This window comes from Schistocerca serialis, chromosome 3 (genome assembly GCF_023864345.2).
Source record: "Schistocerca serialis cubense isolate TAMUIC-IGC-003099 chromosome 3, iqSchSeri2.2, whole genome shotgun sequence".
Classification (NCBI taxonomy): Eukaryota; Metazoa; Arthropoda; class Insecta; order Orthoptera; family Acrididae; genus Schistocerca; species Schistocerca serialis.
In genome coordinates, this window is record NC_064640.1 from 1,009,712,360 (window position 1) to 1,009,728,259 (window position 15,900).

Consider the following 15,900-nt stretch of genomic DNA (forward strand, 5'->3'; position numbering starts at 1 on the left):
ATTTAGATAATGTCAGTTCCAAGTACAATCTTTTCAGTAATGAAGTGGCACTAATGTTTGTAAGTAGCTTCCCAAAAAGGATATGTAAGACCAAAGCCCAGAAACTCACCAAAAATCCCTGGATAACCACTGGTATTAAGATTTCATGTGAAAAGAAATGAGAACTGTAAATTGCATCAAAAAATTCAGACAATCCCAACCAATTAATTCACTACAAAAACATTGCAAAATATTAAGTGAAGTTATTCAAAAGTCAAAAAGTTTATATCTAAGCTCCAAAATTAATAAATCTAGTAAAAAAATCAAAACTGTATGGGAAGTGATTAGGGGTGCAACTGCCCCAATATGACCAAAACATTGTTCGCAACAATGGAGGTAGACAGGTACAAGAACAAGAATGTGGCAAAACATTTTAATGAGCACTGTAAGTGCTGCTGAAAAAACACGACATAATGCCTCCTTATAACATGTCATAAGAACCCTGAAAGATAATTCCCCAAATTCTTTAGAGGAGATAGGTATAACAGTACAGGAAGTAAGAAAAAACATAAGTTCTTTAAGAAGTAAAAATTTGACTGGTGTCGACAATATTTCCAGCAAATTGCTAAAAGCTTGAAGTAATCAGTTCAGTAAAGTCCTAGCTCATATATTCAATGGCTCTCTCAAACAAGGTATCTTCCCCGACAGGATGAAATATGCCATTTTAAAGATCCTCAACAACAAAAATGATGCCTCGGATGTTACACACTATTGTCCCCTCCCCTCCCTTCCCCCCCCCCCCCCCCCCTCTCTCTCTCTCTCTCTCTCTCTCTCTCTCTCTCTCTCTCTCTCTCTCTCTCTCTCTCTCTCTCTCTGCCCCCCCCCCTTCTTCCACTACTACTACTACTACTACTACTACTACTACATTTTCTAAAGTCCTCAAAAAATTAATATGAGCCAGGACTGTCACTGTCAACTTTGCAATAATTAGTAAAACCCAGTTTTGATTCAGAGGAAAGTATCTGCACAACCAAAGCTATATTTTCATTTATCAATAATGTTCTGGAATGCCCTGACAAGAAAACATGGCCTGCTGGCATATTTTGTAACCTGTCTAAGGCCTTCGACTGTGTCACTTATAGAATACTTACAGAAAAAAACATGCCACTACAGCATCCAAGGGCAAATGGACAACTGGCTCAAATTCTATGGACAACAGAAAATAGTGTTAGATGGTAACACATGCAGGTAGGAGGGGCAGAGTCCAACAGGGGAACAGTACATTATGGACTTCCAGGAGGTTTTGTCCTCAGTTCCCTGCTATTTCTCATATGTATTAATGACCTACTTCTGTTCTCAGACAAAGTACCTAACTCTACAATGTTTGCAGATGACATAAGTATTGTACGAGGGTAAGTCAATTATTATCCGCAATTTAGTTATATTTTTGTTTATTTTGGTAGTACTGTCATTTTACGTTGATGATGCATGCTTTGTTTATTTGTTGTTCTTTCTTTGCAATTTTCAAGCTGCTAGGTTAGTTTCGTTATCACTGCCATGCTGTTAATCATGGCTGCTCCACTGTCTATTTGCTCCAAAGAAGAGCAACATTCAGTGATATGTTTTTTTGTGGTCAGAACACACATCAGGGGCCGAAACTCATCGAAGACTTTTGGTACAGTACGGGAACAGTGTTTTGCCACAACGGAGTGTTTACAAATGGCTTGTAAATTATGAAATGGTCGCACAAGTGTTAGCACAATGAAAGAGCTGGACAACCTTTTACCACCACAAATGAAGAAACCATTGAGCGTTCACGTGAAATGATTCTCTTAGACAGATGATTAACTATTGACAAAGTGGCACATTGTCTGCAAATCAGTCATGGTTCTGCCTACAAAGTCATCCACAACAGACTTGGATTTAATAAAGTTTGTGCAAGATGGGTCCCAAATCAACTCACAAAGTTGCATAAACAAACACGCTTGGAGATCTGCAAAAAAACATTTGGATTGCTATGGTAATGAAGGGGACAACTACTTAGACAGGATCATTACTGGTGATGAAACATGGATCCATCACGAGCTGGAGAGTAAAGAGCACAGTATGGAATGGAAACATCAAAATTCGCCATGCAAGAAAAAGTTCAAGACCCAAGTGTCCGCAGGAAAACTGATGCTTACGGTTTTTTGGGTTGCACTAGGTCCAGTACCAGAAAATTATGGGGAAAGGGGGCACAACAATAAACACTCTACATTACAGTGAGATGCTTACTGCCAGGCTAAAGCCTGCAATTCGAAGCAAACGCCAAGGATTGCTGTCCAAAGGTGTGGTGTTGTTGCACGACAATGCCCGTCCCCATACTGCTGCCCACACTGCTGAAATGCTCCAGAAACTCAAATTTGAAGTACTGGATCATCCTCCATACAATCCCGATCTTGCCCCTTTTATCACTTGTTCGGTCCATGCAAACAGACATTAAGGGGCCGTCGATTTGCCTCTGATGAAGCAGTGAAAGAAGTGGTGCATTCCTGGCTCGCAGCTCAACAGAGAACCTTCTTTTATGAGGGCATCAGGAAGCTTGTACAACGATGGACCAAGCGCGTTGAAATGCAAGGAGACTATGTCAAAAAATGATGTTCTTTTAAGGTTCCTATTTGATTACAATAAAATTTTGTAACTACTTTGTGAATAATAATTGACTTAACACTTTTAATATACTTCCACTGACCTAGAGTTAAATGCCAACCACTTATTTGTAAATGTTCTGAAACGGTTCGTAGTAAATTCTGTATCAATAAATCTCAGGAAAACCAATTATATTCATTTCCATTCTGAGTACTAAAGCCCACAGGAAATAAACACTGCACATGAGAGCCAACAGATACAGGGGGTACATTGTTTGAAATATGGACAGTTTCGAATTTATCCTGGGTTGCAGGATCCTTATAGGGTTTCATTCGAAGGACATGGACCGCATCTCTATCTTTCATTGTGTCGGAGTCGAAATCTTCAACTTCATAAGTAACATCAGACAACTGTTTTACAACCTTATAAGGTCCAAAGTAGCACCTGAGGAGCTTCTCAGAGAGACCAACCTTCCAAACAGGAGTGAAGATCCAGACGAGGTCATCAGGCTGATAGACAACAGGGCGGTGGCTCAAGTCATACCTTCGGCGATCGTTTTCTTGAGCCTGCAGCGTGTGGAGTTGAGCTAACTGCCGAGCTTCCTCAGCTCTGGTTAACACCTGGCCAATGTAGTCATCGTTCATGTCATCAGGATGTAATGGAAAAACAGTGTCCATCGTCTTAGTTGCCTCACATAAATGCACCAGGAAAAATGGGGTAAATCCCGTGATGTCTTGTTTGGCGGTGCTGTAGGCGAACGTCACGAAGGGTAGCACCTCATCCCAGTTGCTCTGTATTCAGTAAGCCCGTTAGTTTGTGGATGGTAGGCAGTCTTTATGTGATGAGTAATTGAGTAATGGTGCATCGACGGTTTACCTCTGTCACAAGATTCGAATGAAAAACTTTCCCTTGATCCATAATTAATGACCTTGGGGCACATTGTTTTAATACAATGTCTTCCACAATGAATTTGATGACCTCGAATGCTTTAGCTGTTTTCATTGTTTTTGTAATGACATAGCATGTCAGAAAATCAGTGCAAACAATAATCCATCTATTGCCACTAGCAGACATTGGAAATCGTCCGAGGAGATCAATCCCAACACGCTGGAAAGGCGTTTCGGCTGGTGGAATTGGTATGAGTCGGCCAGGTGATTTCTGAGGAACTGCCTTTCTCCTCTGGCACTCTCAACAGTGCAACACATAGTGACGGACAGTCCTAAATAAACCTGGCCAGAAAAATCTCTTGTGGATCCTACCATACATCTTAATAAATTCTCAGATGTGTCATGGAATTTCTGATGAACATTTAAGCGCATGTGTTTAGGAATCACCGGTAGCCACCTCTTTCCAAAAGGATCAAAGTTTTTCGTGCACAGTAATCCATTAACTACCTTAAATTGTCCTTTCACATCCTCTGACCGATTTAAGGCGAGCATAATTTGAGATATCTTGGTGTCCTCCTCCTGCTCAGCAGAGGGATCCTGGAGTGCAGCGAGACAGTCACTATCTTCATCAAAGTCTTGATGGTCTTGCACAGGGTTTCTTGAGAGACAGGCGGCATCTTGGTGTTTTCTTCCACTTTTGTACATTATGGTAATTTCATACCCATGAAGATGTAGTGCCCACCTGGTGAGTTGTCCTGTTGGATCCTTAAAACCTGTCAACCAACAAAGTGAATGATTGTCTGTAACAACTTTGAATGGCCTTCCTTAGAGATACTGTCGAAATTTGCACATGGCCCAGATCACAGCAAGACATTCTCTTTCTGTAGTTGAGTAGTTTCTCTCGGCTTTTGTAAGTGTCCTAGAAGCACAGGCTATAACCTTCTCTTTTCCAGCTGAAATTTTCACCAGAGCAGCACCGATCCCATACCCACTGGCATCTGTGTGTAGTTCTATAGGTGCTCTCTCATCATACAGACCAAGTACAGGGTCAGTCGTCTGAGCCTTTTGCAGTACGTCGAAAGAATCTTGTTGAGCACCACCCCAGATAAAATTAGCATCGGATTTTAACAACCTTGGAGTGGCCTGGCTTTGATACAAAGTCTTTGATTAAACGGCTGTAATAAGAACATAATCTGGGGGAGCTTCTCATACCTCTAATACTTTTAGGAATAGGAAATTCCATTATAGATCTCACATTTTATGGGTCTGGCCACACACCTTCATTTGACATGAGGTGTCCAAGTATTTTGATTTCTTTTGCTCCAAAGAGGCACTTTCTTGGATTAAGTTTCAGTCCACCTTGTTGGAGATGCTTAAGAACAGCCCTCAGTCTTTTTACATATTCATCAAATGTCTCTGAGAACACTGTAATGTCATCTAAATAACAAAGACACATCATCTACTTTAGGTGACTTAGAAGATTATCCATCATCCATTCAAAAGTTGCTGGTGCATTACACAAACCAAACAGCATTACCTTAAACTCAAACAGGCCCTCAGGCGTGATGAATGCAGTTTTCTCACAATCAGCCTCATCTACTTCAATTTGCCAGTATCCCGAGTACATGTCCATGGTTGAGAAAAACTTAGCCCCCTTCAGACAATCTAGTGTATTGTCAATTCGTGGAAGTGGGTAAACGTCCTTTTTAGTTATCTTATTAAGCTTCCTGTATCAACACAAAAGCGCCAACTGCCATCCTTCTTCCTGACGAGAACCACAGGTGACGACCATGTGCTCTGCGAAGGCTGAATGATGTCATTCTTCATCATTTTCTCTACTTCGTTGCGAATTATTCGACGTTCCATTACTGACACACGGTATGCTCTCTGGCTTATTGGTTGATGGTCTCCAGTGCTAATCCGGTGCTTCACTGTCAATTTGTCTAATTTGCTCTTCACCTGTGGATTGAAGCAATCAGAGAACTCTTGAAGAATGGCAAGTAGCTTCTTCTGTTGTTTCTTAGTGAGCTCTGGTGATAGTCGAGCTAGAAGATCTTGTCTCGTAGTGGTAGTGCCAATTTCGCCCACAGACTCGGCATGGGAGGTTTCTATTATGCTCAGCTGTTTGGCAATTAACAGCTCAGCATTTGCTACGCACATGCATCTTGGAAGGATCTGCGGTTCTCGGCGACAGTTAACTATCCACAATTCATCGAATCCATTCTTAAACGAGACAACAGAGGCTGGGATGACCAAGTTATTTTTCAGTGGTATGCTTCTCTTACATTCCACTACAAGATCCATGGGTTCAGGCATGGCACCATGGAGACTGTGCTACTCAGCTTCTTCTGCGACAATATCCTTGTGGAAGAGCCAGGTGCAAAACATGCCCAATCCACCCACCCAGCACTTCCTATTACTGTCCTGTCACAGGTTTATTGTGCTCCATCAGAGGCCGGGCCACCTGTGAAACCAAATATGTCATTTACCAGCTCTGCTGCAATCATTTTTATATTGGTATGTCTACCAACCAGCTGTCCACCAGCATGAAGGGTCACTGCCAAACTCAATCCCAGAGCAAAGAAGCCCACCCTGTGGCACAACATGCAGCTGACCACAACACACTTGATTTCAATGGCTGCTTCACTACCTGAGCCATCTGGATCCTCCCCTCCACCATCAGCTTTTCTGAACTGCGCAGGTGGAAGTTATCCTCTCAACACAGTCTCTGCTCCCGTAAATATCCCGGCTTCAACCTACAGTAACACACTGTCCCCACACTCTCCACCCAACAGTTTACACCCTCTCTGTACTATCATCTCCTTCTCATATTCACCTCCCACCCTGTTGTTTATGTCCAGCCCTCTACCAATGCATCCACACATCTTTCCCTGCTCCTATCCTGTTTTGCTCCTTTTTCACTCACCTCCCTGCCCCACAACCTCCTGACGCTGCACCTTTTGGCATTCTAATACCTGCACACTCCACCAGACAGTGTTTGTCTCTCTCCCCACTCGTACGCCATCCTTTCACCTTCCTTGCCCCCTCCAGATTGCTGCTTGCATCCCACATGATGTTACATGCCAGCCCGAGATGCTGGAGTTGGCTGCCGTGTGTGCGTAAGGTGTGCTTGCTTGTGTGTGAATGGTGTGTGTGTCTGTTTTATGGATGAAGGCTGTGGCTGAGAACACAAATTAATGTAATTAAAGCAGCAAGATACAGTAAAGCCTGAATACACAGAAATACATGGGAAATTATCTTTTCCACCTCTGCTAAAGTATTCATCTAGAGAATATAAACTTTTTTCAAGCAAGAATTCCTTTAGCTTAGCTTTAAATGGTATATTATTATGTCGTAGACACTTAATATTAATTGGAAATCTGTTGCAGATTTTTGTGCATGTGTATTTTATGCCTTTTTGCACCAGAGACAAATTTTTAAGGTCACAGTGTGTCGTGTTCCCTTCTTGTGTTGTAATGATGGTTTGATTCATTTGTTTCATATTGAGAAGGATTGTGAAGCATGAATGTCATGATTGAAAATACATGTTGTGAAGGAGTGGTTACTATCCCTATTTGCTTAAACAAATTATGACATAGGTTCTTGGAGACATTCCATACAAAATTCAGACAACCTTTTTCTGTCTTGCAAAGACTGTTTCCAACAGTGGTGAACTGCCCAGAAGATTATGCCATACCACTATACTCTAGTGTGGTATTTTGAACACGATGCTGTTGCCTTTACTACACTCAGGCTTGGTCACTAAAGTGTTAACTGTCAGGAATTAACACTCACACAGCTTTATAAACCTGGCAATAAAACAAATCAATATCAGACTACATTCACATAATGAGAATGTTAAGTCCTATTCACACTTTTACAAACTGAATGTTCCTAAGGGACTTCTACTACTACACATGACAATGCAAATTTCTGTACTGCCTTATCAATCTGAAACTATCTGTGAGGCAGGGGGAAATATATATATATGTCTCCAAGAACCTATGTTCTGGATGCACTATGATTTCTAAATCATTTGTCCTGTTTGCAGCAAACAACTAGCTCTTTGGATGTGTATGTGATATTTCTTTAACAGTAGATGAAACTTAATAATGAGAAGAAATGGGTCCTATCTGTTGGTGATAAAATTATTTCTCAGTGTATTTATCCATAATTGTGATGTACATGTACCAGATGTAAGTGGAAAAATATCAGAATTTGTCTAAATGGAAACAAAAATACTTACAAAACATCAACGTACAGGCATGACCCATCTCTATCCATTATCATCTTTATTGGAGGTAAGGTATATTTTAATCAATTCTGCATTAACAAGACTTAACAGAAAGTAACTGATCATCCAGGTTCTACTAATATGACAAACTGATATATTTCCACAGTGCTCTTCTAAGAGATAGTTTCCATGACAACAGTAAAAAAATTTTGTTTTAAATACAACCAACATAAACTGCTCACCTTTTCTAGTAACAGAAGAGCTTCATCATGGTTCATGCAGTACTGACCATACACTGTCTTCATTCTTTCAGCGAGCTCTAAAAAGCATGGGCCAACACACTGCTCATCGTCATTTTTACCCTTCATTGCCAGCTGAAGTTTGTCCAGCAAGTCTTCAGCCAGATGCATTACCTACACAGTTGTTGAATAAAAACACACTTATTTATCACTCAATGTTAACAAATGTATGCTAGGAAATATTACAGTAATTAAATAAACAAGGCCGCAAAATCATTTCTATCAGCTAACAACCGGTAGGGGGAAAAACACAGAAACAAAGAAAGAATAAAAAAATAAATAACAAGAAAGATGCTGGAATGATTGAAGCAGCAGCTTAATACTCAATAAAGCATACATGATACTGTATTTAAAAAAACATAAGAAGGCAACAAGTCAAACAAAAAAATCCATTGAACAAGGGGCTCTCCTCCTCTGTTGCCCTTAATCATTATAACCCACAGTTGTTCATTACCATAACCATCTTAAAACATTAGAAGCACACTATAATCTAAATGCTATGATCTTTGCAAATGTGACCATTAGAATGGGTTGTAGGATACAAATATGAATACTGGTAAAAAAGACTGCTTTCAATCCAAAGGAAAAGTGTGTCCTTGCATATATTACCACTGAAACTTTTCTTGTCTTCATTTTAGCTGAAGGCATTGAAATACTTTGAAAACTACACACTGGATCAAAAAAAGTTGTTATTCTAATTTTTAGGTCTCAAAGTGGGACACCCAACGATGTCATAGTTGTCCCCCCCACAACCCCGTGCATGAGTGGCGGAGGAAACTTTGAAATCTTCAATGGGAACTCCCATTTCTTATTGCAGATTACGATTCTATTGCAAAACCTACATACGTTTCGTCTAAAGCATTTTCTTCACCACAGGTTGCACTGTAATCAGAGGAACAGAAATGGATACACAATTATAATTTAAATTATGCTACTCAATGGTCCTTGAATATCCAGTGGCACGAGACCCTCACCTCCACACTGCGAGGGTAGGACAGGCCATTATTTCTTAACTTCTAATTGGAAACCCCATTCGCAAGGTTGTATTCCTGACATATTGAACATGGATGACTTAACGTACCTTTTATACCGGAGCCAAAGTAGCCCCTGAGGGCCGGCAACCCACATAACACCACAGAGGATGAGGTTGTCTATGCCCAAGGCATACCCAAAAGCACCATGGTAAACATTGGTTATTTATAAAAAAAGATAATTGAAACAGACATTCAGAGCACTACATGCTGCAGGGGGAGCCCGAGCCACGGCCTTTAGGAAGTATCACTACACCAAAACCTGATTAGCTGGAGACAGCTATTTAGGGCCTAGAACCAGGCCTGAAGTTCAGTTCACACCGGATGTTGACCTCATGTACTGCGAGCATTTAAGATTACATCTTCGTCTCGGAATTGGACTTTACTAGTGTGTGTGTGTGTGTGTGTGTGTGTGTGTGTGTGTGGTTTACCACGAACCTTTGTGAAAAATTAGAAGTGAGCTTTTGTTTGCCTCAATCAGATTTTTTTTCCCATTATTATTACCTTTTCTTGGTATGTTCAGTGATCAACCTTGTGAACTTACATGAATAAAAGTTGTGTTTGTGAAAAATTGCAAACTGTCGGTCACAACAGTACCACTGTGGGCACGGCTCATGGTAAATGCTACTCTACATTTCCAATTAGGGTAAGTGTTCAAATGTAGTACCACCAACTTCAATACCCTTAGTGACTTGCTTTCCAAATGACCATACACAGGACAGAAGCATATCTGCGGGGATGTCAGCACAGGCCTTTCTGATGCAGTCGACCATGTCTTAACGGCCTGTTGGCACTTGCTGGTCCACATTTTCTTTTAAATACCCCACAGGCCAATTAATAGGGCCAGTTCTGGTGATTCACCAACCAGTGTAAATATGGTCTAATACCTCTTGTGTTTCGATTTTTTTAAAATTGTGAATTGTGGTTTATTAGTTTCATAACATACATAATCAAAATAATTTGATTCAGGTACAGGGGACACATCAAAAGTTTGGTAAAATTTACTGTAAACGTAGAAAGCTGATGTTTACATACAGAATAATAATAATACAAGAAGTATCATTTCTCCCCCAAAATCTGACGTAGCCTTATTTTTAGGATCTCTGGGTTAACATTAAATATATTTTTGCCCATTAATTTGTTATATATTGTCATCCCCATATACTGTTGTGCTCGTTCATATAATTTCAATTTTTGTGTGGGAAGCATAAAATTATTTTTATTTCTTGTTTTGTATATGTGGTTAAAATTATTTTCCTCAAATAATTTTTGCCTGCTGTGTAGGAATATAATAATTTCATAAATGTATATGGAGGGTACAGTTAGGATTTGCAGTTGTCAAAATAATGGGCAACAAGATTCTGTTTCCTGTGCAATACACATGTATCTGATAAGTTTTTTCTGAAGTTTCATTATAAAAGATAATCTACTTGAACTTCACCAGAAAATTATACCATACCTAATGACAGATTCAAAATAACTATTGGATGCTATTTTTCGTGTTCTCATGTCGGTAGAATTTTCAAGTATTTGCATTGCAAATGCAAAACTGCTTAGTTTATTAGATAAGGAGTCAATATGTTTGTTCCATTTCAAGTTCTTGTCCACATTTAGTCCTAGGAATTTGACAGTGTCAACTTCTTCCATAAGTTGATTATTGTATCATATTTTAAGCTCTGCACATTTTGAGTGTTTGGTTTGGAAGTGTACCATATGGGTTTTTGCAATGTTTAGTTTCAACCCATTTAACTGAAACCAGTTTTCTAGGGTATCCAGTGTGCTCACAATGAAGCTTGGAATTTTTTCTGCATCATCATCTTCAATTAAAACAGAAGTATCATCTGGAAACAGAACTGATGGGGAATTGATATTTGTAGGTAAGTCATTTACGTAGAATAGGAACAAGATTGGCCCCAAAATGGAGCCTTGAGGCACACCCTGTGATACAGTACTCCACATCGAAAAATAATTCACCACATTTGAAGTGATAGTTATCCTTTGTTTTCTGTTCTGCAGGTACAATGTAAGCCATTTGAGAGTATTGCCCTTAATCCCATATTTATCTAATTTGTAGATAAGCAAGGCATGGTTAACAGAGTCGAAAATACCAGCAACTTTACTCCTCTGCTTTGCATATCTTTTCAATAAAGTTATTTACTACATCCAGGGTGTTTTTTCCGGGTTGGAATGCAAATTATTTATAATACTATCATTTTTTACAATAGAATTTTTTATCTGGTTTGCAGCTACTTTTTCAAACACTTTCAACAAGATTGGAAGAATAGAAATAAGGTGATAGTTTCCCATGTCTTCCCTCGACCCTTTCTTGAACAGAGATCTGACTTCAGCATACTTCAGCACATCAGGAAAGCATCCCTGTTCAAAAAATTTATTAATTATTTTAATTAGTGGAGGTGCTATTATGTGATAGACTGCTTTAAGCACTTTAGTCAGTATCCTGTCCCACCCAGCTGAGTTTTTATTTTTTAATGATAATATAATATTTTCCACATGCTTTATTGCGATTTTTTAAAAATCTGTGAGATACTCAGCTCCTTGCTGGACTCCAAAGGGGTTCACTTTACTCTGATACTCTACTATATCAACATCTGACTTTGCCACATTTATGAAGAATTCATTTAAACACTCCAATATTTGAGCTGGGTTTACAATAAGGCTATCATTTACTTTAATCCTAGATATTTCCATTTCTATTAATTCTAACACCTAACTCTCATTTGACAACAGATCACACTGCCTTTGTTTTACTTTATGTTGTGAAATGAACTTATTGTTTGCCATTTGTTTGGCTGCTTTCACAACTTTTTTGAAGGTAGCTTTATAACGTCTAACATATTCAGTAAAATACCTGTTTTTATTATATTTCAGTTCATTATGTAGCTGCCTCTTCCTAGCACTAGAAATTTTTATACCCAGAGTTATCCATTTAACTTTACCAGTGATTTTGTTACATGTGGTCCTAAGTAGAAAAGTTTCATTATACACCACAAGAAAACTGCTTTAATCACAATTGCATAATGTGTTGGGCAACCGTCATGCTGAAACCACATACATTGTTGACATCCTGCATTAGTACCAGTAGTTCCTGTTCCAAAAATGTTTAATATTTGCATACATTTAATGTGCCGTCAACAAAATACAGACCAATGAGTTTGTTCCCCAATGATGCAACACTATACGTTAACCGATCAAGGACGCTGATGGTCAACTTGCTGTAACCAGTGGGGATTGTCTACATTCCAGTACCGCATGTTATATCAATTAACTCCGCCATGGTTTGTGAATGTAGATTCATCAGAAAATAGTACCTTGGCAAAGAACATGTGGGTCGTTTGCATTTGTTGATGTGCCTACACACAAAACACTATCCGGTTATGGAAATCGGTGCCATGAAGTTCTTGATGCAGTGACACGTGGTATGAATGATGCTTATGACAATGTGGTATTGTAACAATACTATCTACAGACATACTGGAATCGTGGCTTAGTTGCCAGGTGCTTATCCATAGGTTGTAGTGCACTGCTGCTAGTACAGCATTTCATTAGCTTCTCCTGTAACACATTTGCTCAATTTCCTTTTGCCAGTCTGTACGTTGCCATCAGATATAAAGGCATTCACAACCTTGTAAAATAATGAACGAGTGTGATCTTTCTCTGGAAAATGCTCGGCATACAAGGCCTTGACATTTCTCCTACATTCTCCATAAATCAGTATCATTTCATTTTTTTCTTCTGTAGTTGCAACATTCATCATGCACATGCACATCTGTTCTCAGAATGGTATGAAGGTGTGAAGGAGATAAACACTGTGCAAATATTGCAATGTTTAGAGCTTCTATCTGTTCTATGTCTGCGCGGTACATGAGCTCAAAACACAGTGTACTACCTGTTTGATATGTCTCAGTTTGCTACACGGCCATAGTGCACGTCAAGTAGGCCCCTGTTCAATATGTCGGAGGAATACAACATTGCGAATGCAGTTTCCAGTTAGAAGTTGTGAAATATTAGCCTGCCCTATCCTTGCAGCATGGAGGTGGGATCCCATGTGGCATTGGATATTCCTGGGCCACTGAGTAGCATGTCGTAAATTATGATTAAGTACCATTTCTATTCCTCCAATCTGTGGCGAAAAAAATCTGCAGTAAAAAAAGGGGGGTTACCATTGAAGATTTCAAAGTTCCTCCCCTCTGCCCCCTGCCTGCCACCCATGCACAGGGTGGGGTGGGAGATTGAGTGTGCTTTTGTTGGTTGTCCCCCAGAGTCAAACAAATTGGAATTACAGTATAACCCCACTTTTATGTTTTCCCACTGTTTACGACTTTTTTTTATCATTTCCATCAAATTTCCTATGTCCATAGTGTTAATTTGCATCCGATTTTGCGTCAACACATTTATAATTTTCCTGCGATTTACGCATTACAAAAAAATGTTTGTGGAGAAAAAAAATGACGCTGACATGATGTTGGCCATCCAGTAGTGTTTACACATATTATACAAATAGTATGTGGTTAAGTTTCTTGATACCAGGGCACTCTACTCAGTGGATCTAAACCGGTAAAGTGTAAAAGTTGGAACAGTTCGTGCCGTATTCCTGCTGCTGCCAAGCTCTAATTGGCATGGTGACTGATGGGAGTAACTAGGTTCATTCGAATAAAGATTCCATGACCAATCACAACCAGCCAACTCTCTCTACTGCACAAACGCAGTTTCGTAATTGCTGTGATCATTGCGACACCTTTATCGAACCAGATTTAGCATGTTTCAGCGTTTGGCCACTTGTAGTGCTACTTGACACCATCATTCACGTTGAATTGCTCAAATGTTTTTAGTTTAAACACAGTGCCATTTACTCCCCCCCCCCCCCCCCCCTCCTCCCCATTCAAGCTGTGCAAAACGTGTTTCGAGAATTTATTCTCGTTGTCAAGTGCAGTATTTACGTATGTATTTTTTGTGATTATACACAAACAAACAATGTTACTGATAGTTTGCATGTGTGTGGTTTTACACATGACTGAGGAGGCACAGTACCTGATAACTTCAAAAAGATGACTACAATGCAAGAGACGCAGAACAACACACATTCACACTCAAAATACCTATGTATATATTTGCACTCGACAACGAGAAAAAATTCTCAAAATGCACTATGCTAAGCATGAAAAGTACATAACTAGTGTGGTATTTAATTATTTAAATAATGAATGACAGCGCAGGCTTTCAAAAATATCAATTATGATGTATGAAATTGAGTCAAACATTCCGACTTCCCAGACAATTATCAGTTCCAGTTACATCAGTGGTTTTTATTAGATAATAGACGTTTATTAGAAAATAAACAAGTCCCTGAGAAGCCTTTTGATGCCTGTTATATTCATTCATCATACATAAATTGCGAAAATGCAAGGGGGTATCCTATATGTAACTTTTACAGCTTAACACATTATTTCCCACATTTTACATTTTCCCCCCTTTTACACCATTATTTTCAAGTCCCTTGGAAAGTGTAAAAGCGGGGTTTCACTGTATAACCTTTTTTTTAAAAAAAAATCCAATGTGTAGTTTTCGAGATATCTCAATGTATTCAGTTAAAATGAACATCTTGCATGGTGTGGTACCATCTTCATTTCGCAATACCTGGACAGAATACACGGGTGGGACAAAAATACGTGAACACTACGAAAATGCATGCTTGAACATAAAGGCAAATGTTAGCAAAGCCTGCAGGTTGTGCTATTATATTTGACAACAAAGGGAACCTGTGCAGTGCCCTCAATACATTGCAAGTTTCAGTCATGGTCAGAACTGTGTTCTGTGTAGCTGTGAGCGCATGACATCGGAACTAAGTGAATTAGAATATGGGTAAATGTTTGGTGCCTGTAAGGTGGGTGCTCCTGTAGCCAAAGAAGTTGAAGTGTTTGGTGTTCCAAGAGGTAAAACGCTGAAGATTTATATCACATACAGAGGAAGCAGAAAAATATCATTTGTTAAGTCACAACGTAGGTAAAAGTGTGTGCAGAGTCACTGAGACAGACAACCCCAGAAGAGAACTGTGACGAAAAATAAGAGGACAACAGCTGCAAAAGTCACTGTAGAACTGAATGTCACTCTTGCAAATCCTGTCAGTACCAAAACAACATGAAGTGAGTTCCTCAAGTAAGGAATTGCAAGGCAAGCCCATAACACAAAAATGTGGTGCCAAAGCCATAAAACCTGGATTGCAGAGCAAAAGAAGAATGTCATTTGGTCAGATGAGCCTTGTTCCATACTGTTTCCAAGCTCTGGGTGAGTTCACATCCCAAGGGGGGGAACACGGCACGGGTTTAGTGACGATACAGGCAGCCATATCATGTATTCCACGGTTACTCTGCAAGGTCACATTACTACCATTGATTATGTGACCTTTTGGCTGACAAAGTCCACCTACGATACAATGTTTGTTCCGAATGGTGGTAGTGGTGTGTTCCAAGAAGACAGGGCCCCAGTGCACAAAGCTAGTATGATCCGGGACTGGTTTTATGAGCATGTCAGCACGGGGATAAATTTTTGCATCTCCCCAGGCCACCAGTCACCAGATCTCAGTATTATTGAGCCTTTGTGGCCTACTTTGGAGAGAAGGGTGCATGATCACTATCTGCCTCCACTTGACACTATTTTGCAGGAAGAATGGTATAAAATTCCCCTGAAAACCAAACAGGATATGTACTTATCCATCTTATCCATTCCGAGATGAGAATGTCAACAGTTTTCCTATATCACATTACGTAGGTAGAATATAATAATTCCAATCCCAAAGAAAGCAGGTGTTGACAGATGTGAAAATT

The 15,900-nt window shown here is 39.6% G+C and overlaps 1 protein-coding gene across 3 annotated transcripts in view; it reads right to left on the bottom strand.

The window, feature by feature from the left end:
• LOC126471466 (dynamin-binding protein-like) overlaps positions 1 to 15,900 on the bottom strand; it is a 213,444-nt gene that overhangs the window by 130,340 nt on the left and 67,204 nt on the right. For all 3 annotated transcript variants that reach the window (XM_050099662.1, XM_050099663.1, XM_050099661.1), the window contains one exon: positions 7,971 to 8,141. In XM_050099662.1, coding sequence (XP_049955619.1) covers positions 7,971 to 8,141 — 171 coding nt within the window. The remainder of the gene's footprint in view (positions 1 to 7,970; positions 8,142 to 15,900) is intronic.